Consider the following 22,089-nt stretch of genomic DNA (forward strand, 5'->3'; position numbering starts at 1 on the left):
ACACTATATGTCTCCATTCAACTACTGTTTAATTTGCCCACTGAAAACATTCACCTTTACAGTTTGTCCATGAGAAGTTGCTGATTTTACTCGAGTAGCCAGAAACAGAAAAGAGCCGCCAACCTTAAGCTGCCCCTACACGTTAAGTATTACTATACATATTGTTAAGAGTAATGGAGCCAGCACCACAGGAAGCAGCCGACGCTACCTTCCCGTCACTGCTTCTCTCTCCTTGATAGTCCTTATGTGGGGAAAACCACGCCTCCTGCCCTTCCTGACAGCAACTGCGCAAATCATCGCTTTAGTGTGGAGAAGTTGTACATGCTGCTGCGAGCAACTGTCTTTTGGGAGTATCCAATTCCAAATATGCATTGCACACACAATATGTGCTCAGGATCTGGTTGAAATGGACCAGCATTCACTGACAACAGCAACTTCAATCTAGTTTGAAACAGATTGCTATTGAAAGGGTATAACATTCATCTCTCCCCAGGAACCATGGACCTTGCCACTGGTGGGGAGGCTTGTGTGCCTCAGTGATAGAGATATCCGTACCGTAGTTACAATCACAATGGAGGGGTATCTGCTGAGAGGCCAGACAAATGTGTGGTTCCTGAAAAGGGGCAGCAGCCTTATCAGTAGTTGCAGGGGCAACAGTCTGGATTATTGTCTGATCTGGCCTTGTAACATTAACCAAAATGGCCTTGCTGTGCTTGTACTGCGAAGAGCTGAAAGCAAAGGTAAACTACAGCTGTAATTTTTCCTGAGGGCATGCAGCTTTACTGTATGGTTGAATGATGATCACGTTCTCTTGAGTAAAATAGTCCCCCATTCGGATCACTGGGCGGGGACTACTCAGCAGGACGTTGTTATCAGGAGGAAGAAAACATGTTCTACGGATCCAAGCATGGAATGTCAGATCCCTTAATCAGGTAGGTACGTTAGAAAACTTAAAAAGGGAAATGGATAGGTTAAAGTTAGATATAGTGGGAATTAGTGAAGTTCGGTGGCAGGACGAACAAGACTTCTTGTCAGGTTAATACAGGGTCATAAATACAAAATCAAATAGGGGTAATGCAGGAGTAGGTTTAGTAATGAATAAAAAATAGGAGCATGGGTAAACTACCACGAACAGCATAGTGAATGCATTATTGTAGCTAAGATAGACACGAAGCCCACACCTACCACAGTAGTACAAGTTTATATGCCAACTAGCTCAGCAGACGATGAAGAGATTGAAGAAATGTATGATGAGATAAAAGAAATTATTCAGACAGTGAAGGGAGACGAAAATTTAATAATCATGGAGGACTGGAATTCGATAGTAGGAAAAGGAAGAGAAGAAAAAGTTGTAGGTTAATATGGAATGGGGGTAAGGAATGAAAGAGGTAGGTGCCTGGTAGAATTCTGCACAGAGCATAACTTACTCATAGCTAACACTTGGTTTAAAAATCAGGAAAGAAGGTTGTATACCTGGAAGAGGCCTGGAGACACTGAAAGGTTTCACACAGATTATATAATGGTAAGACACAGATTTAGGAACGAGGGTTTAAATTGTAAGACATTTCCAGGGGCAGATGTGGACTCTGACCACAATATATTGGTTATGAACAGTAGAAATTGCGAAAAGGTGGGAATTTAAGGAGATGGGGTCTGAAAGAACCTGATGTTGTAGAGAGTTTGAGAGAGAGCATTAGGGAACGATTACTAAGAACTGGGTAAAGAAATACAGTAGAAGAACAATGGGTAGCTTTGAGGGGTGAAATAGTAAAGGCAGCAGAGGATCAAGTAGGTAAAAAGATGAGGGCTAGTAGAAATTCTTAGGTAACAGAAGAGATATTGAACTTAATTGACGAAAGGAGAAAATATAAAAATACAATACATGAAGTATGCAAAAAGGAATACAAACATCTCAAAAATGAGATCGACAGGGAGTGCAAAGTGGCTAAGCAAGGATGGCTAGAGGACAAATGTAAGGATGTAGAGGCATATATCACTAGGGGTAAGATAGATACTGCATATAGGAAAATTAAAGAGACATTTGGAGAAAAGAGAACCACTTGTATGAATATCAAGAGCTCAGATGGAGAACCAGTTCTAAGCAAAGAAGGGAAAATTGAAAGGTGGAAGGAATATATAAAGCGTCTATACAAGGGCGATGTACTTGAAGGCAATATTATGGAAATAAAGATGACGTAGAGAAAGATGAAATGGGAGATTGGTATTTTGCGAAGAATTTGACAGAGCACTGAAAGACTTAAGTCAAAACAAGGCCCCAGGAGTAGAAAAAATTCCATTAGAACTACTGATAGCCATGGGAGAGCCAACCCTGACAAACTCTACCATCTGGGAAGCAAGATGTACGAGACAGGCGAAATACCCTCAGACTTCAAGAAGAATATAATAATTCCAATTCCAAAGAAAGCAGGTGTTGACAGGTGTGAAAATTACCGAACAATCAGTTTAATAAGTCACTGATGCAAAATATAAGACGAATTCTTTACAGACGAATGGAAAAACTGGTAGAAGTCGACCTCGGGGATTCCATAGAAATGTTGGAACATGTGAGGCAATACTGACCCTACGACTTATCTTAGAAGATAAATTACGGAAAGGCAAACCTGTTTCTAGCATTTGTAGACTTCGAGAAGGCTTTTGAAAATGTTGACTAGAACACACTCTTTCAAATTCTGGTTTCAGGGGTCAAATACAGGGAATGAAGACTATTTACAATTTGTACAGAAACCAAACGCAGTTTAAGACTTGAGGGTCATGAAAGGGAAGTAGTGGCTGGGAAGGGAGTGAGACAGGGTTGTAGCCTATCCCCAACGTTATTCAATCTGTATATTGAGCAAGCAGTACAGGAAATAAAAGAAAGTTTGGAGCAGGAATTAAAATCCATGGAGAAGAAACAAAAACTTAGCGGTTTGCGGATGCCATTGTAATTTTGTCAGAGACAGCAAAGGACCTGGAAGAGCAGTTGAACAGAATGGACATGTCTTGAAAGGAGGATATAAGATGAACATCAACAAAATCAAAACGAGGATAGTGGAATGTAGCCAAATTACATCAGGTGATGCTGAGGGAATTAGATTAGGAAATAAGACACTTAAAGTAGTGGATGAGTTTTGCTATTTGGGGAGCAAAATAACTGATGATGGTTGAAGTAGAGAGAATATAAAATCTAGACTGACAATGGCAAGGAGAGTGCTTCTGAAGAAGAGAAATTTGCCAACATCGAGTATTGATTTAAGTGTCAGAAAGTCTTTCCTGAGAGTATTTATATGGAGTGTAGCCATTTATGGAAATGAAACATGAACAATAACTAGTTTTGACAAGAAGAGAATAGAAGCTTTCAAAATGTGGTGTAACAGAAGAATGCTGAAGATTCGATGGATAGATCACATAACTAATGAGTTGTTACTGATTAGACTCGGGGAGAAGAATAATTTATGGCACAACTTGACTAGAAGAAGGGATAGGTTGGTAGGATATGTTCTGAGGCATCAATGGATTGCCAATTTAGTAGTGGAGAACAGTGTGTAGGGTAAAAATCACAGAGGGAGACCAAGAGATGAATACACAAAGCAGATTCAGAAGGATGTAGGTTGCAGTAGTTACTTGGAGATGAAGAAGCTTGCACAGGATACAGTAGCATGGAGGCCTGCATCAAACCAGTCTCTGGACTGAAGACCACAACAACAACATTCATCTCCAGTCCCTAACACTTATGATACTTTTACAATGACTGTTCTTAGACCTTGTTATGTGGGTGTGAGCTGTACACCATTTCTTACAGACACACTGGAGAGAGTGCTTTGACACACTAATAAACTGGGCATATCCAAACACAATAGTTCCTTCCTGTCATGTCTCCATGTCCATCTTACTCTGCTCGTTCCATACAGCCGAATGGCACATAGCACCTCTCCAGGGCTATGTGTTAAATCAGCTGTGGATGATCAAATGACTACCTAGTATCAGTTCTACATCTCTTGCAGTGCTTCAAAGAGACCAGTGTGCTCTATTAAAGGGACAGCTAATATTTTGTACAGTGGGATTAGTTAGTATGTAGGTCAACATGTTCCCATTTTTTTCTGTCACTGTACTACTTAATACAATGTATTTCTCTGGTTGATGTGCACAGTAAAGAACATAACAACAAGACATAAGATTTTAAAGTTTAAGGAATCACATGTACCTCATTAATTTATTACAACAAAACATATTTAACAGACAAATCAAAACTGCAGCAAATGGTTTCAGTGTAAAGTCCACTAAAGACAATTTATATATAATATACATTACATAAGTGCAAATATAAAAGAATAGCTATTCATTGTAGTGTGAGGCACATCAGATATAGCATTAGAAATACATACTAAAAGACACAAGTCATAAACCAAACATTCGTAGATGTTAAGGATGTATGTATTCTAACTGCCAAGTTTGATCAATAAAGGCTGAAGATGATCAGTTCATGTAGCATTACTGTGTTATCACTCCACAAGAGATAGCAGAAACAATCTGCCTGCCTCTTGTATGGAAACATCAAGATACACTTATCATTCCTTTCTAACAGAAGGGAATCGATTAAAGAGATGTAACAATCTTTTGAATAACTTCATGGAAGTCTTCACTGAATAAATCTTTTTCCAACAGTATGGAACATGTGGTCTTCACTTGTTCAGGGGCACAATACCCAATTATGAACAAACATTCTTCAGCCTCCTTCAGAGCTTCATTATAAATAGCTACATTGCAGACAGACAACTTTGTATCATCTGGACTGTGTAGTATGTCTGTCACATCTATGAGGAATCTAAAAAGCATCCTCAGCAGCCTGTTACAATGATGCTGGATTCTTGGCCATACTTTTTGTAAATAAACCTTAAGAGACAACACAGTATATTTCAAAAAAATTGGACTAGAATGGCCTCCCATTTCCATATAGTTACTGAATAATTCCAAAAGGCGAGACGACCAATTAACAAGACTTAATGGCATATTTTCAAGAAATAAAGGTAAATTTTCCAAGTAGGCTTCCCTAATGTCTGTTTTTTGCCACAGTTCCAAATGTTCAAGTATGTTTTCGAAAGTTTCGTCGTACTTACACCACTCTGTAATACATTCATCTTTCAAATAGTTTCTTTCAATTTTGTCCAATAAATTAACAAGGCATGGGACAGCAATTTTAACGACTTGTGGATTCTTGTGAACCAAAGACTGCTTTACTGCTGAATACATAACTTCTGCATAGCAGTATAAATCTGCCTTAGTAGAATGTTCTGCGATATAAGCAATACATTTTATGCCTGTCACGGCATTTTCTGGAATGAAGTCATCTGTCATAATTAACGCCGTAGGAACAATCATTCCGAGATAATCGCCTAAATATTTTCTGTGCACCTGGAATAACAGCCAATAGTAGCACGCAACAGCCCCTGGGAAATGTTTCCACGTATCTTTGAGAAGTTTTGGGCGTAATGCAGTTAACACTGGTTTGTACAATCTTGGAACTTCCGGGTCCGAGTAACATTTCTCGCCGACAAGAAGATCCCCAATGCTATCGCACACGAAAATCTGACACAGCAACGATATTATTTCACGACTGTTGGTATTAGTTTCTTGATTTGTCCATATATTCTCACAAACATGTTCACCACAAAGTGTTAACAAAGAAACAGCGAAATTCGATTTAAGTTTCGCACTTTTTGTTCCGTAATTACTACTTGACTTCAATGTTCTCATAAAATCTTTGAGAGCTTTCAAATTACGAGCAACAACGGGTATATGATTTGCGAAATCTTTTCTCTGAGGTGGTAAATCAAATCCAGAGTCTAACTTCGGCAATAACGAAGAATTCACAACTCTCTCCGCCACATCCCACGTATTATCCGTTATGTATTCACCATCAATGGAGTATAACACTTCTAATTCACTTAACCCGTCATCCATTTTTCTGTATTGTACACATACCACTACAGCAGATTGTGTATGCACAATTGCACTAGCTTCACGTGAAATTGTTTACAAACACTTAAGTCTACATTTCAGCAAAGATGACAATAAGTGGTTCGGCATACAGTAGGAACATCTATGGAGCAAAGTGTAAGCCACAGTCTGTGGTCTAAAGCCCAGTCAACACGCAACGATCTGTCTGCGCAGACATCGGCGCAGATGTCTGTACATGCAAAAGATCGCTGCAAATGTGGTGTGTTCACACGACACAAACCCCAATCTACTACTCGCCCGCCATCTGTCGGTATAGAAAAGAAATATCAGTGGCAAGCGACTACGCTCCCCGTAAACGTCAAAAATTTAATTAAGTTATTTTGAAATATAGAAATGGAGGAAGTTCTGTTGTGGTCTGTGTTCGCAACTTGTGTTGCAAGAAACATTCAAACCAACCACAGGAAACAGAGAAAGCGGTCCAAACAGTGTAGACAGTGGCTGCTAAAGCGAAAGCAGTTTTCTCACGTAGATTTACTGCGAGAGTTGCAGGGCGAACCTAAAACATGGACAAGTATATTCATGTTTCTTTTTATAACAGCAGTTAATTTTCTATTATGTTTGCACACAAATATATTATTTTGAATAAACCTTTGATAAACGTATGTGAAATATATTGTTTTACATTACCTCGTGTTCCATTTCCTCGCATATTGACACTCCAATTTCATCTTCAATTGTACTCTTGCTTGGTCTTGGCGTTTCTTGATCACTAAGAAAGCCAAGCAGATCAAAATACTATAACGTTGGCTGGTATACTTGATGTACTCCTACACCAGATCTTCTAGATTTCTGAACTTTGGATGACTCTTTTCGGTAAACAGTTCGCAACGAATTTTTTTTTTATCACTGTTTCTCTGTTTGCCGAGGCGTCAACTGCCCACAATTTTTCAATTAGAACATTGTATGCTGCTGTCTTTTTGTCTCGGTCACTATATTCTTTACTCTTAATCATCCACAAACTTTTTTTTTTTTTTTTTTTTCTTTATTGTATTTCAATTCCCCATCGGGGCGGGCTGGCAGCAGCATATGCGCTGCTCTTCAGCCGAAAGATATAGAACAAAACAATAGAAGACATTTAAAAACAGCAAAGGAGAGAAGAAGGCGAACATAGATATAAAAAAGGGAGAACATCATGGAAGGCAATATACAAAAAAGCGGGGTGACTGTAAAATGGAGATAAAAAAAACTGTTTAAAAGTAGCACACACAAAAAGCCACACACTGCGACGATTAAAAGAACACAAGGCACAGTATGACTGGAGCATAAAGGTGGTGACGGATGGCATAGCACACAACGTAGCACTGACGGCGAACCTCAAGGCAGTACACAATTAAAATCACACCTCTGGACGCACACGAGAAACAGCACGAAACACAACACTGACGTGGCACACTGATGATGATCAATACAGAGGATCTGCCAGGTTCAAGGAGATGAGGGAGACCTGAAGAAGGGAGGGAGGGGAAGAGATGGGGGAGGGGAATGGGGGGCGCTCGGAAGAGGGCCAGGTAGGGAGGGATGTGGGAAGGAGAGAGGCAAGTATGGGGTGCAGGGTCTCAGGGGAGGGGGGGATGGAGGAAAATCCGCTCTGGGAGAAGGAGGAAAGAGGAGAAGGGGGCCCTGGGGAGGGGGGGGGGAACAAGGCCGGGTTATAGTTGGAAGGAAGGGTATATGTCACGGCGAAGTTCGTCATCCGGGAGGGGGAGGCGTTGGAAATTGCCCTGATGAAGGAGATGGAGGGTGTGGAGGTGGAGAGAGGGAGGGATACAGCGATAGAGGCGCGGCAACGGGCGAGGGGTGGAGAGGAAGGAGGAAACCAGAGGGTGGGGGGGATCAACCCTGCGAACAATGTAAAGGATGCGGAGATGTTGGAGGAACAAGAGGAGGTGGGGGAAGGGGATCAGTTCATACAGGAGCCGTGTGGGGGAAGGAAGGCGGATACGGAAGGCAAGGCGGAGCGCATGGCGTTCAAGGACTTGAAGAGCCTTGTAAAAGCGGGTGGGGGCGGATATCCAGGCGACGCTGGCATAACAGAGGATAGGACGGATGAGGGATTTGTAGGTGTGGAGGATGGTAGAAGGATGCAATCCCCATGTCCATCCGGACAGGAGTTTCAACAGGCGGAGGCGGGAATGGGCTTTCTGCTGGATGGTCAGGAGATGAGGGGTCCAGGTGAGGTGTCGGTCAAGGGTGAGGCCAAGGTATTTCAGGGTGGGGGTGAGTTGGATAGGACGACCATAAAGGGTGAGGTAGAAATCTTGGAGGTGAAAGGAGCGAGTGGTACGGCCTATGATGATTGCCTGGGTTTTGGAGGGGTTGAGACGGAGGAGTCACTGGTTACACCAAGTGGTGAACTGGTTAAGGTGGGTTTGGAGGGTACGTTGAGACCGTTGAAGGGTAGGATAGAGAGCCAGGAAGGCGGTGTCATCAGCATATTGGAGAAGGTGAACTGGTGGGGGTGGCTTGGACATATCAGCTGTATACAAGAGATAAAGGAGAGGGGAGAGGACAGAACCCTGGGGGACGCCAGCCGTGGGATAAAAGATACGGGAGTTGGTGTTGTGGAGGGTGACATAGGAAGGACGGTGCGAGAGGAAGGAAGCGACCAGACGGACAAAATTGATAGGCAGGGCGTAGGTTTGGAGTTTAAAGAGGAGACCGGGATGCCATGCACGGTCATAGGCATTTTGGAGGTCAAGGGAAACAAAAATGGCGGAGCGACGGGAGTTGAGCTGGAGGGACAGAAGGTGAACAAGGTTGAGGAGTTGGTCGTCAGCAGAGAAGGAGGGTCGGAAGCCACACTGGGTAAGGGGGAGGAGGTGGTGTTGAGCAAGGTGCCGATGGATACGGTGGGAGAGGATGGATTCAAGGACCTTACTGAAGACGGAGGTGAGGCAGATGGGACGATAGGAAGAGGCGGCAGAAGGGGGTTTGTTGGGTTTGAGGAAGAGGAGGACGCGGGAGGTCTTCCACAGGTCAGGGTAGAAGCCAGTAGAGAGGATGACATTATAGAGATGGGCGAGGACAGTTAGGAAGGAATAGAGGCTTTCTCGAAGGTGACGGTAGGTGACACAGTCGTGACCAGGGGCCGTGTTGCGTTTGGACTGGAGGAGAAGTTTAATGTCTTGTGCTGTGATGGGAGTGTTGACGTCGGAGGGGGGCAACTGCCCCAAGTACTGGAGACTAGGAGCAAGTGGAGCGACTGAGGTATCAGCACATTCCATGACGGTGGGGAAAAGAGAATAATCAAAGTGGGGATCATCGGGGATGGAGAAGACCTCGGAAAGGTGGGAAGCGAAGTGGTTGGCCTTACTGAGGTTGTCTGGAAGGGGGCGATCGTTATGGAGAAGGGGGTAGTGGGGAGCGGAAAGGGAACCAGTAAGACGATGGAAGGCAGACCAGTACTTGGAGGAGTTGATAGGGAGGGTGGCATTGAGTCGTGTGCAGGTCTGGCGCCAGTCCCGGCGTTTCGTTGCTGTAATAAGGTTCCGTACGTGTCGCTGTATTTGCCGGTGGCGTTGGAGTGTATCCCTGTCACGAGTGCGGAGGAAGGAGCGATAGAGGCGGCGGGATTCACGGAGGAGGAGGAATCCACAAACATGGGTGGTTTCTATTTATTTCAATGAATTCACTTACAAACTCTCGAGAACACTGACGAGTATCAGCCATTTTAATGCCCTGTGCGCTCAAATACAAACACTAGGTTGAGCTAACAGCTGTTTCGCGCCAGATTTGCTACGATCTCCTGTCCACACGCTCCAACTTGTCTGCGCAGATGTGGTTTGAACCCACAGATTTGAGAGGTTTCGCTCAAACCTCCAGCTCCAACTTCCAGGTTTGCACACACCTCAGGTTGGTGCAAATCTTCTGTCCACACGCAACGATCTGTCTGCGCAGATGTGATGTGCGCAGACATTTGCGCAGAGAGATCGTTGCGTGTGGACCGGCCTTAACATATGGAGGTCTAACATGTGGAGTAAGCCTTGATTCCACAGGCAACGAAAACTTGCAAATACTTGTAAATCCGTATGACCTAGGTATCGTGCGCATTATATACAATACGATACCGTACTGAAATATTCTTTATATTTAGCGAACAGACTACAATGAGGAAAGTACATCTGGTCTACATGAACGCACTGTCACTGCACAGTCAACAGCAGTCAGCGTGGGTACTCAACGTGGTGTCCCCATAGACCCATTGTTGTTTCTATTTTAAATGCTGCAGGTAAGACAGTTGTGCTCTTATTTACTGTTGCACCTGGCAAATATCTTCGCCACATCCTTGAAACAATTTCTGGTAAAGTAAAGCAAAGAGAGTAACTTGTTTGTATTTTAAAAGCTGCAGGTTAGACAGTTGTGCACTTATTTACTATAGCATCTGGCAAATACCTTCACCACTAATTTTTGGTACAGTAAAGCAAAAAGAGTAATTTGTTTGTATTTTAAATGCTATAGGTTAGACAGTTGTGCACTTATTCACTGTAGCACGTGGGAAATACCTTCACCACATCCTTGTAACAATTTTGGTAAAGTAAAATAAAAACTTGTGTCATCAATCTGCTGGAGTTACAGTACAGAAATTACATTAAGGTTCCAGCAGTTCATGTTAACCTGTTGTGTCCAAAGCTATTTACAGTAGTATCTCTGTTCCAATTTGAATAGTTACATGTCAAACAATTTTTGTTGAAAGTAAAATCGATGATAGAGAATGAAAAAAACAACACTAAACAGCATTTTATTACGTAACATAAGAACACTGTGCTTTATTTTCATGAGGGAATAATTACTGTAATTACAAAAAATATCAAATTGGGTTTAATTATTCAATGTTTGGGCAGACACCCATACATTACAGTTGTCGTATTACATTTATAATTTCCCGTCTCCTATTTGTTCCACGTAGACGTACGTTTGCTGCTTCCTCTTCTCCCAGTACTGGAAGATTGTTGTTGTCATCACTAGGTGCCTCAAAATCCTCATCCCCTACATGTTTTGCTACGTTGTGCAAAACAAAACAGGCTAGTATCACACTGGGGATTTTTGTTTGGGCAAGCCTTATTTTATTTTGCAGAATTGGGAAACGCCTTTTCACCTGTCCAAAGCACCGTTCGATTATCACCCTTTCCTTAGAGTGAAGTCTGTTGTATGCCCTCTCATCAGGTGTTTCGGGATTTTGAAAGGGTGTCATTAACCACGGTGCAATGCCATATCCTTCGTCTCCTAAAATTAGGGCGTTGCACTGGTTCTCACGCAATATACGATAGACATCGGAGTTTCTCCACATCCTAGCGTCATGTACAGACCCTGGCCATGAAGCATCAACACTCGTAAACATTTCACTGTTGTCACGCGTCGGCCTGCACGTTTATAGATGGGAAGCCCTTTCGATTGACGTATTCGTCTCCATGTGAAGAAGATTTCATTATAGGTATGTGAGTGCAGTCTAGGGCCCCTACCGCACATGGAAACTTGTATCTCGATTGCCATTTAACTTTCGCTGTTTCTAGTTCGTTAATATTTCTCGGAAATCTGATCCCCAACAGTGCTTTCCTGTTGACCTGTAGCAGAACATACGAAAATGTTAGTGATACTGTAGTCTGGTGTACTCCCAAATCTTCTCCTACACCTATCTGAAAGCCTGGATCCGCTAAATAGCGCAAAAATATTTTCATTTTGCATTCATTGGAAAGGGCGCCTCCTCTTCTTTCGTGATTTTCCGAAAGAAAGTGATTCGCCAGACAATTAAAGTTTTGACTGTTAAATCTATACAAACTTCTACAGTTCCTTTCTTCTGTGTTCCTGCGTTCTACGTATATCCTTTTTTGCCTTTCAAGAAACATAAATTCCGCCATTTTCGCTAAAAACACTCGGTAACACTTAATCACAACACAACACAACTCACTCAGCTCGAAGTATGCTATGGAGCTCACTCACAAAAACAGAGAATGTTCTCCGCTTGTGAAAAACTTCTTTGGCTTTATTCATACGAAATCGGAGAATATACTTTGCTTTGAGCAACTTCCCCCACCCTTCAACCCACACTGAGAACATACTCAGGTGAAGTATATTCTCAGACTCGCTTTATTCATGCCAACCAGAGAACTTTCTCCGAACATCTGAGTATAAAGTATATTCTCTGTTTTATTCATATGACTCATGCCAACCAGAGAACTTTCTCCAAACATCTGAGTATAAAGTATATTCTCTGTTTTATTCATACGACTCATTGTGATGTAGGGAAAATGCCTGCAGTGCTGACAACATGCCTGAGAAGAATAACCTCAGGTTGTAGAAGTCGGATGTTTTCATCATCAATAATAATGATGCCACTTCCAGTAAGCACATCAATATTTGTTTGAGGTGGGGTCCTTAAATATCATTATCCTGAGAAAAAATGAAATGTCATTAGGATAAGCGCAGCATAAGGGTATCTAAAATAGGATACCACCCAGAAACCGTTTGCACTTTTGGGCTGCGTTTTTGAGTCCACATGACGTAAACAGGTACTTACATAGGTCAAAATATGTAATGATCGTTCTCTTTTGTACATACTATGTGTACATCAGTATTTGGTGATAAGCTTGTTTGTAACCCAGGACACTGAAGACAGAAATAACCACATGGCAGCGAGGAATGTCCCGTATGTTTGGAACTGAGTTACTGTCAGTTATAATATAGACCTTAAGAGTTTTGTAGTCACCACATAAACGTAAGGTACCATCTTCCTTTGGCGCTAGTTTAATTGGTGAAGCCTGTTAAAGTGTCTAACAATTCGTGCTTTTAAAAGTTCATCGCCTGCTGCCTTGGTGGCGTGAAGTTTGCCTGGTGGGAGCCGCATGGTCTGCGATGGACTGGAGGTTCAGGCTTGGTGGGGATCCTGTATACTGTTCCGTTTGTGGTGGCGCACTGGGTGAATAACACTTGCATAGAATTCATTAAGAGTGGACAGCACTTGAGCAAGAGGTGCATTACTAATGTTATCGATATGAGAAGGCTGTGTAAGCAGCAGTGCCTCTGAAGCTGTTGTAGGCACATTGGAAGTCATTCTTGATGGTTGATTTGGTCGAAGATTTTGTCGGTGATGTCATGTTATGGTTAGCTCTTCAGTCGTTTTTTGTATTGCCTCCTGTCAGAGGCCTGGACACTGAATGCAGGCTTTGAAGGAAAGAAATTAGTTTTGTTGAGTTTTTGCGAGCGTGTTGATGCAATCAAGTAAAAGACGATAGTGGTCATCTGTTGGGGCGCGCTGTTGCTTCCAGACTGGAGAGGATGTAATAAAGGTGTGTTTCTTTTCCAAGAGGCCGTGGCCAATGACACTGGCGACCACACAACCAGTGTCATGTTGAATGAGTGTGCCATTGGACATATCCAATAGGAGCAAAAAGTGACAGAGAAATTTGGCACTGACTACTGATTCACTCATCTGTGATTAGGAAGTTTAATGTTCCAGTGATTGTCAAACTGTTCGTTGCCTGGATATGTATTGCCGTTTTGTAATAGAGTGTGGTGGGTAATGTCAGTGGTGCCACACTGATGGCGGAGCTGAAATCGACCAGATACAGATGTGTCCAAGGTGATCCCAGATACAGAGTCTGCCATTGTCTCATGTCGGTGAAATGTGTAATGGTCCCTTACTACTTAAGATGAGGTGAGTGGCATCAAAATTGGGGCTCCTGTTGCGAGTAGCACAGCCCTTTTGGGTGGTCACAGTATGGACTGCAGTTGTGCACAGGGTTACCAAACTATGTGTGATACCAGCATAGGCGCAGGGTGGTGTCTTGGGGAGTGTAGTTGTCAATAGCTTGTTTTGTTGACACAGCCATGTGAAGAATGTTGTCCAGGCTGGAGGCTGTGACGTCATAGTCGACAACAGTAGGGTGTGGTTAGGCTGGTTTGGCTGTCACAGGGAACAGTGCACACCGAGGCAGGTGCTGCTGTCCATGTATGGTGGTATTGTTGTCAACCAAACTGATACACTGTGTGTTGAGTAACAGTAAGAATTGTGTCCAGTAATTTAAACCTGTAGTCTGATTCTTCCTCCTCGTTGGTGATCATGGAAAGATGTACTTTAGATGGGAGGTCAGCTACCCACAATGTCAACAATGTATAGTCTGGCATCAGTTACGAGTTGATTAATGTTTGTAACCAATGTTATAATTGTGAGGTGGTTCTGTTTGTTAGTTGCTCATGTAGAGTACTTCTTGTCCTTCAAGAGTCCTGGAGAGATGTTGCAGAAGTGTTTATTTCATTGTAGAATATTTATTGCCCACCAGTGGTGCACGGATGATGTTGCTAGTCATGTCTGCATGCTCACCCAAGTGGCTGTGGAGCATGACGAATTTTGCAGCATCATTGATACACCATGAGCAGCGAGAATGCTGTCTACCATAACAAACTACATCGAGGGCTGATCGGAATGGAACGGCAGTATGTTAGGGTAAGCACTAAATTACTTTGAGGCGATCATTGTGGGTGGCTATGCCAGTTCCCGCTGCAAGAGGCGACTATTGGGAGGGCATAAGTAGAGTTGTCAAGAGGCACTCTTCCAATTCGCTCCTTGCCAGTTTTCCTCATAAGGATGGTAATGACCTGTGGTCGCCGATAGGTGCAGTGAAAGAAGATTCAGAATCAGTTATTTATTTCCGTAAAAATACAGGTAGCGTCTTGGCTCATGTTTGGCACTGTCCATCAATGCCTGCTGAGGAATTGTTTTGGCTCAAATGGTTCAAATGGCTCTGAGCACTACGGGACTTAACTTCTGAGGTCATCAGTCCCCTAGAACTTAGAACTACTTAAACTTAACTAACCTAAGGACAGCACACACATCCATGCCCGAGGCAGGATTCGAACCTGCGACCGTAGCGGTCGCGCGGTTCCATACTGTAGCGCCTAGAACCGCTCGGCCACCGCGGCCGGCGGAATTGTGTTGTAAGCAGCCTTCAGCTCACTCACAGCACCTTACACCACACACTTCGTTCCATCCTGCAGCTGCACTAGTAGTTCGCCACTTGCAGTGGCCCCTGTACCGCGACACCATGGCAGTGAGTGATAGTGGTACATGTATTGAACTTACACACACCTACTTTGAAGGTTCTCTGTCCCCACCATCTTTCTTCATCATCCATCGTACTGCAATGACAGTTGCTGTGTAGTTGTGAAGTTCGACGATATTGGCCTGTCGTCCAGGTAGGCACTATTCAGTTTGCCAGAATGTCAGGAAGGCTGATCCTGGTGGGAAGGATAGACCTTCAAGTCCTCCATCTGCGACAGACGCTCTGCGACTGGTGATTAAGGCAAGATAGCCATCTCTCCCAGTACTGGCTCTTGTTGTCCATAGCATGCAGGAAATCTACATCCAACTTGTGCTAGTCGTCATTTCACTGCAATCAGGACCTCGAGTGCGAACGTTACGTAAGCCATCTATCTGACCAACTGCCTTACGAGCTAAACTGCTGGTGTATTTATGGAGACAAGTAGTACCTAATGCTTACCCAGCGTGATTCGTCATGACCACATAGGTCTTTCTATTACGAAGGTATCAGCGGTTTTACTCCTGCTGTGCTTGCTTAAAGAGTTTGTTATAGCGCAGAATTGTATTGTGACGCTGGTGATACCGTTTGTTGCATTTGGCTAAGCCTTTCCTTCGTCTTATAACGAAGGTGACATGACCCTATTTGGCTGCTCTACCCACTACATTCTGCTGAAGCCTGCTTTCTGGCTCGCTAGAAACACCCATGATGTGTTTTGCACTGACTCAGTCTCAGTGGTGAAATTGCCGTAATGTAGCGAGATAGATTTGTTCTGGGACTTTGAACAATTTACCCGCTTTACTGCCCTATACTAGGTTGGCATGCAACACTGCAGGAGAGCTGGCATTGGTAACATAGGTGAATGTCCCATTGTTCTGCACTTGACTGGCGAGTGTCATTGTCACTTTTAACAAATACACTTCTTTGGAGAACTGGTTGCGCAGCACTGTATGTATATGCGCTGCTCTCGTTTCCGTAATTTTGACGTGTAGTCGTTGTCAGTGGCTGCATTATTGATATATAGTGCACAGTTCAGTGCGTATGTGTCGTAATTCACGGTCGTCGTGAGGCACCAATGTCGACTTATATGGCGTAGGTACGGTGCAGAACATTTACAACACGATACAGTATGGAAATATTATTTATTTTCCGTGAACAGTACGCCATCTCGAAACCTGTGCCAGTAGAAACTGCATGCATCGCAGCTCTCGAAGGCGATCGTAGGTAATGCACAGATGGACACCACGTTGTATAACCCCACTGACAGTCTATCTTGCTTCACAACAGACGACCTTTAGTGTTATTTTGTTTTCAGACAGACATGTTGCTTTTTACAACAGCCTGGAAAGTAAGCCTCTTATCTCAACAAGCAGTTCTACCTCGTTTTTGTTGATAAAGTTAGTTAGGTTTCTCATCGGAAATACACTCCTGGAAATGGAAAAAAGAACACATTGACACCGGTGTGTCAGACCCACCATACTTGCTCCGGACACTGCGAGAGGGCTGTACAAGCAATGATCACACGCACGGCACAGCGGACATACCAGGAACCGCGGTGTTGGCCGTCGAATGGCGCTAGCTGCGCAGCATTTGTGCACCGCCGCCGTCAGTGTCAGCCAGTTTGCCGTGGCATACGGAGCTCCATCGCAGTCTTTAACACTGGTAGCATGCCGCGACAGCGTGGACGTGAACCGTATGTGCAGTTGACGGACTTTGAGCGAGGGCGTATAGTGGGCATGCGGGAGGCCGGGTGGACGTACCGCCGAATTGCTCAAAACGTGGGGCGTGAGGTCTCCACAGTACATCGATGTTGTCGCCAGTGGTCGGCGGAAGGTGCACGTGCCCGTCGACCTGGGACCGGACTGCAGCGACGCACGGATGCACGCCAAGACCGTAGGATCCTACGCAGTGCCGTAGGGGACCGCACCGCCACTTCCCAGCAAATTAGGGACACTGTTGCTCCTGGGGTATCGGCGAGGACCATTCGCAACCGTCTCCATGAAGCTGGGCTACGGTCCCGCACACCGTTAGGCCGTCTTCCGCCCACGCCCCAACATCGTGCAGCCCGCCTCCAGTGGTGTCGCGACAGGCGTGAATGGAGGGACGAATGGAGACGTGTCGTCTTCAGCGATGAGAGTCGCTTCTGCCTTGGTGCCAATGATGGTCGTATGCGTGTTTGGCGCCGTGCAGGTGAGCGCCACAATCAGGACTGCATACGACCGAGGCACACAGGGCCAACACCCGGCATCATGGTGTGGGGAGCGATCTCCTACACTGGCCGTACACCACTGGTGATCGTCGAGGGGACACTGAATAGTGCACGGTACATCCAAACCGTCATCGAACCCATCGTTCTACCATTCCTAGACCGGCAAGGGAACTTGCTGTTCCAACAGGACAATGCACGTCCGCATGTATCCTGTGGCACCCAACGTGCTCTAGAAGGTGTAAGTCAACTACCCTGGCCAGCAAGATCTCCGGATCTGTCCCCCATTGAGCATGTTTGGGACTGGATGAAGCGTCGTCTCACGCGGTCTGCACGTCCAGCACGAACGCTGGTCCAACTGAGGCGCCAGGTGGAAATGGCATGGCAAGCCGCTCCACAGGACTAAATCCAGCATCTCTACGATCGTCTCCATGGGAGAATAGCAGCCTGCATTGCTGCGAAAGGTGGATATACACTGTACTAGTGCCGACATTGTGCATACTCTGTTGCCTGTGTCTATGTGCCTGTGGTTCTGTCAGTGTGATCATGTGATGTATCTGACCCCAGGAATGTGTCAATAAAGTTTCCCCTTCCTGGGACAATGAATTCACGGTGTTCTTATTTCAATTTCCAGGAGTGTAGATACCATAAATATAATTTATCATGTAGACTAATTTTCTACAAAACTTCGTACTGTTATGCATAGCCATTGATCATACTGTGATTGCAAAAAGAAAGACACTAACAAGGCACATTTACAATGAGTTTGGAAACATGTTTCTTTTCGCAAAATTGTTTCCAACGAAGTATACAACATGTTTGCAACTATGTTCGCCATTCACAATCCTGGTCATCCTAGCGGCAAACGTTTCTGTATCTTCTGCTGCGTTGAACATTTCACATTGTGTATTCAAGTTGACAGCTGTATTATATCCAGGGGAGAGGATTAATTAATGATACATGGCGCTGATTATTAATACTCAATAGTACAAGCAGACAAAGACAAAGGCATAGTCATCATCTTGAACAAAAGGATACTATAGCAGCTGTGGCGGGAATGAGGAGGAAGGAGTCACTATTTGAAATTTATGGGGACGTCACCTTCCAGTTATTAAATTCTAAGAAATTTGTTAGGGCTGCTTGTTTAAAGAAAGACACAAATTTCAGAAAATCAGTTTCTGTGAAACATAGATTTTCTGTCAGTCTTCGCTTTTTGTCAACAGGAGATTAATTTCAAAGCCTTGCACATTTATTCTATTTTTTCAAAGTCAGCTATATCCCAGACAGCTCCTGCTGTTTGTAAATAACTGGTTGATTGATGGTTTATGAAAATACAATCCAAATATAAAAGTAGCATTGTCATTGTCGATGCTTCTGCCGTATCCACACTCAATTCCGTTCTTTTACATAAATTCAATTCTATCTCAAAGAGAAATAGGTACAATTTTTCTGGATTGTGTTGGTGGAGACTTCAATTTATTTTTAGCATCACTGCTGCTGATATTATGCAAAACAGCGATTTTCCGACTGGAATCCTGCTTGATCTTGGAATTTTTATAGTTTTCATATCATACATTCCATAGACACTCCTCTGCTTCACAGGATGTGATAATATCAAATATCTGTTGCCTTTGTTGTCTTGACTTAACTTACTATACTGTACTATATGAAGTATATTATAACATAAACAAACACTAACGCCACACAGTGCCATTTAGTGGTAGCATATTGGAAACAATACTTTTTTCTCTCATCTGTAGGAAACAGCCATTGAACATCGTTTTTCTGTTCGCAACATGTTGCAAACATCGATAGCCCAGTAGTAGATGGAAACAGTGCTGCAAATATTGTTGCAAAATATGTTACAGACTCAGCGTAAAAGTGACTTTAAGTTACCATACGATTTAATTCAGGTCAAAAGTACCTTTAAATTTGTGGAGACATAATCTGTTTTTGTATTTTCACTTTATTGTTATTTTTACCCTCCAGCTCCAAAGCAAAAATTTTAAAATTATACTTAAATCAAAAGATTTTCAGAATATTGACACTTATGAGGTAAAGTGAACCTCAGCAAGTCCACATTCTCAGTAATAATACTTATGAAATTCGTCATGTTACTGTTGTTGTTGTTGAGGTCTTCAGTCCTGAGACTGGGTTGATGCAGCTCTCCATGCTACTCTATCCTGTGCAAGCTTTTTCATCTCCCAGTACCTACTGCAACCTACATCCTTCTGAATCTGCTTAGCGTATTCATCTCTTGGTCTCCCTCTACGATTTTTACCCTCCACGCTGCCCTCCAATACTATATTGGTGATCCCTTGATGCCTCAGAAGATGTCCTACCAACTGATCCCTTCTTCTGGTCAAGTTGTGCCACAAACTTCTATTCTCCCCAATCCTATTCAATACTTCCTCATTAGTTATGTGATCTACCCATCTAGTCTTCAGCATTCTTCTGTAGCACCACATTTCGAAAGCTTCTATTCTCTTCTTGTCCAAACTATTTATCGTCCATGTTTCACTTCCATACATGGCTACACTCCATACGAATACTTTAAGAAATGACTTCCTGACACTTAAATCAATACTGGATGTTAACAAATTTCTCTTCTTCAGAAACGCTTTCGTTGCCATTGCCAGCCTACATTTTATATCCTCTCTACTTCGACCATAATCAGTTATTTTGCTCCCCAAATAGCAAAACTTCTTTACTACTGTAAGTGTCTCATTTCCTAATCTAATTCCTTCAGCATCACCCGACTTAATTCGACTACATTCCATTATCCTCGTTTTGCTTTTGTTGATGTTCATCTTATATCCTCCTTTCAAGACACTGTCCATTCCATTCAACTGCTCTTCCAAGTCCTTTGCTGTCTCTGACAGAATTACAATGTCATCGGCGAACCTCAAAGTTTTTATTTCTTCTCCATGAATTTTAATACCTACTCCGAATTTTTCTTTTGTTTCCTTTACTGCTTGCTCAATATACAGATTGAACAACATCGGGGAGAGGCTACAACCCTGTCTTACTCCCTTCCCAACCACTGCTTCCCTTTCATGTCCCTCGACTCTTATAACTGCCATCTGGTTTCTGTACAAATTGTAAATAGCCTTTCGCTCACTGTATTTTACCCCTGCCACCTTTAGAATTTGAAAGAGATGTTACTGTATGATGTGTTATTTTAATGCTAATCGATTATTAAAAGGAATTGATGAAGGCTAGAATGAGATTGCAGCCACAAGATTTATAAATTTCTTGCCACTTTACTTTTATTTACATAACTGAAGAGAGAATCTATTTTTTGTTATGACACTAACTGTTAAAGACCTGTACTGTAAAAGGAAAGAAAGCCTTATGACAGAAAATCCACCTAGTTGCAGCTGCTGAAGCTCTTGGGCAGTAGAGGGGAAGCTGCATTAAGTCAATAAGTTATCCTGTGTTGTATAATCTCTCCAGTCCTAAATTTATGGACACAGAGCTCAAGAACACATTCTAGAGTAAAATAGAAGCAGACATAAAAGCAACAAGTAAGTAAACATGCTTATATTTTTGATTTTACGCCAATAATTGCAACCAAGCTAGGTAAAACATTATTTTTAAGAGTTTTAGCCATAATTGTAACATTTTTTTTTTATCTGTGTGTTTGATAATCGGATAAGAATGTCAGTCTCAGAAAAGAGGTATTCATTGAGAATTTCTTTGACATGAGATGTATCTGTCGCTAAGTTCCCTGTACATATTGTAATGTGTGATCCCCACTGCTCAAATCCACTTCCTGAGTTACATAATCATATGTATTTCTATTGTATTATTTCATGAAATTATGCAGTAATCAGGTGGGTATTATTATGTAATCCACATTTGTCGGATTGGCTTGAATCTGCCTATGGTAAAGTCAAAAGTTTTGAGACAGTATACTAAACAGTTTTCTGATTTCCTCAAGGCATGACTCAAACAAGGGTCGTAGTTACAATCGTCAAATTATTCCCTGGATGTCATTGGATTAAATATGTCTTCATAGGAACTGCTTTGTCGGCTTCAATAATAGTTGGAGACTGAGTATTAGTGTATGCTATCACAGAATTTGCTCATATATTCAAGGAGCCTTGTTGGAGTGATTTACCTAAATCTGAATGGGCAAAAAGCCCATCCGCTACTGCTCTTTCCATATGCACCAGATTCAATGGCAATAAAGTCACATCGAGTGTCTGCAAGAGCCAACAAAATCATGGAGAATGTCTTCTTGTAACTAAGGGGATGATGTGTGCAAAAGTGAACAAAAACTTATCTTTTCGTTTTGTTTATAGTCAACAGTAAAATTTGTTGACAACTAGCTCCTTAGCTCCAGAAGCTTCATATTTGAAATCGTATGGGAAGCAGCGAAACAAAATTTATGTTGTTTGACGTTTTCAACCATGCCCTGGATCACAACTATTTGTGCTGTTAGATGGACATTCACACTTGTGTGCTTTTGACAAATAAGAAATACATTTCTGAATGCTATCAAGCTCACTTTTAGCTTTCTGGTAAATTCTGTACCTACTAAGGAGGTACATTCACGACAAAACTCACTATTCCAACGAGTCTCTGGATGCCTATATGTGTAACGTTGCCCAGTGACAACGTTTTCACCATCTACAGTTTTAAAACTCGCAATGTATAATGCTGTGACCGTTTTTAATGATGGAAACATAGGGAGAGCGAATGTTTTGCGGTGTTTGGACTCCAGCGCCGGTGAATTCACTCTAACCATTCTTGAGAAAATTGAACGTCGTCATGTGTCTAGAGGTGAAATGTCTATTCAGGACCCAGTAAAGAAAATAAGACACAAGAAAG

At 42.9% G+C, this 22,089-nt stretch overlaps 1 protein-coding gene across 1 annotated transcript; it reads right to left on the minus strand.

The window, feature by feature from the left end:
• Nucleotides 1-4,169: 4,169 nt before the first annotated feature.
• LOC124612757 (TELO2-interacting protein 2-like) lies at nt 4,170-6,087 on the minus strand. The gene has a single exon (XM_047141150.1). The coding sequence runs from the start codon at nt 5,956-5,958 to the stop codon at nt 4,594-4,596; it is 1,365 nt and encodes a 454-aa protein (XP_046997106.1). The 5' UTR covers nt 5,959-6,087; the 3' UTR covers nt 4,170-4,593.
• Nucleotides 6,088-22,089: the final 16,002 nt, after the last annotated feature.

Source organism: Schistocerca americana, chromosome 4 (assembly GCF_021461395.2).
Source record: "Schistocerca americana isolate TAMUIC-IGC-003095 chromosome 4, iqSchAmer2.1, whole genome shotgun sequence".
NCBI classification, from domain to species: domain Eukaryota; kingdom Metazoa; phylum Arthropoda; class Insecta; order Orthoptera; family Acrididae; genus Schistocerca; species Schistocerca americana.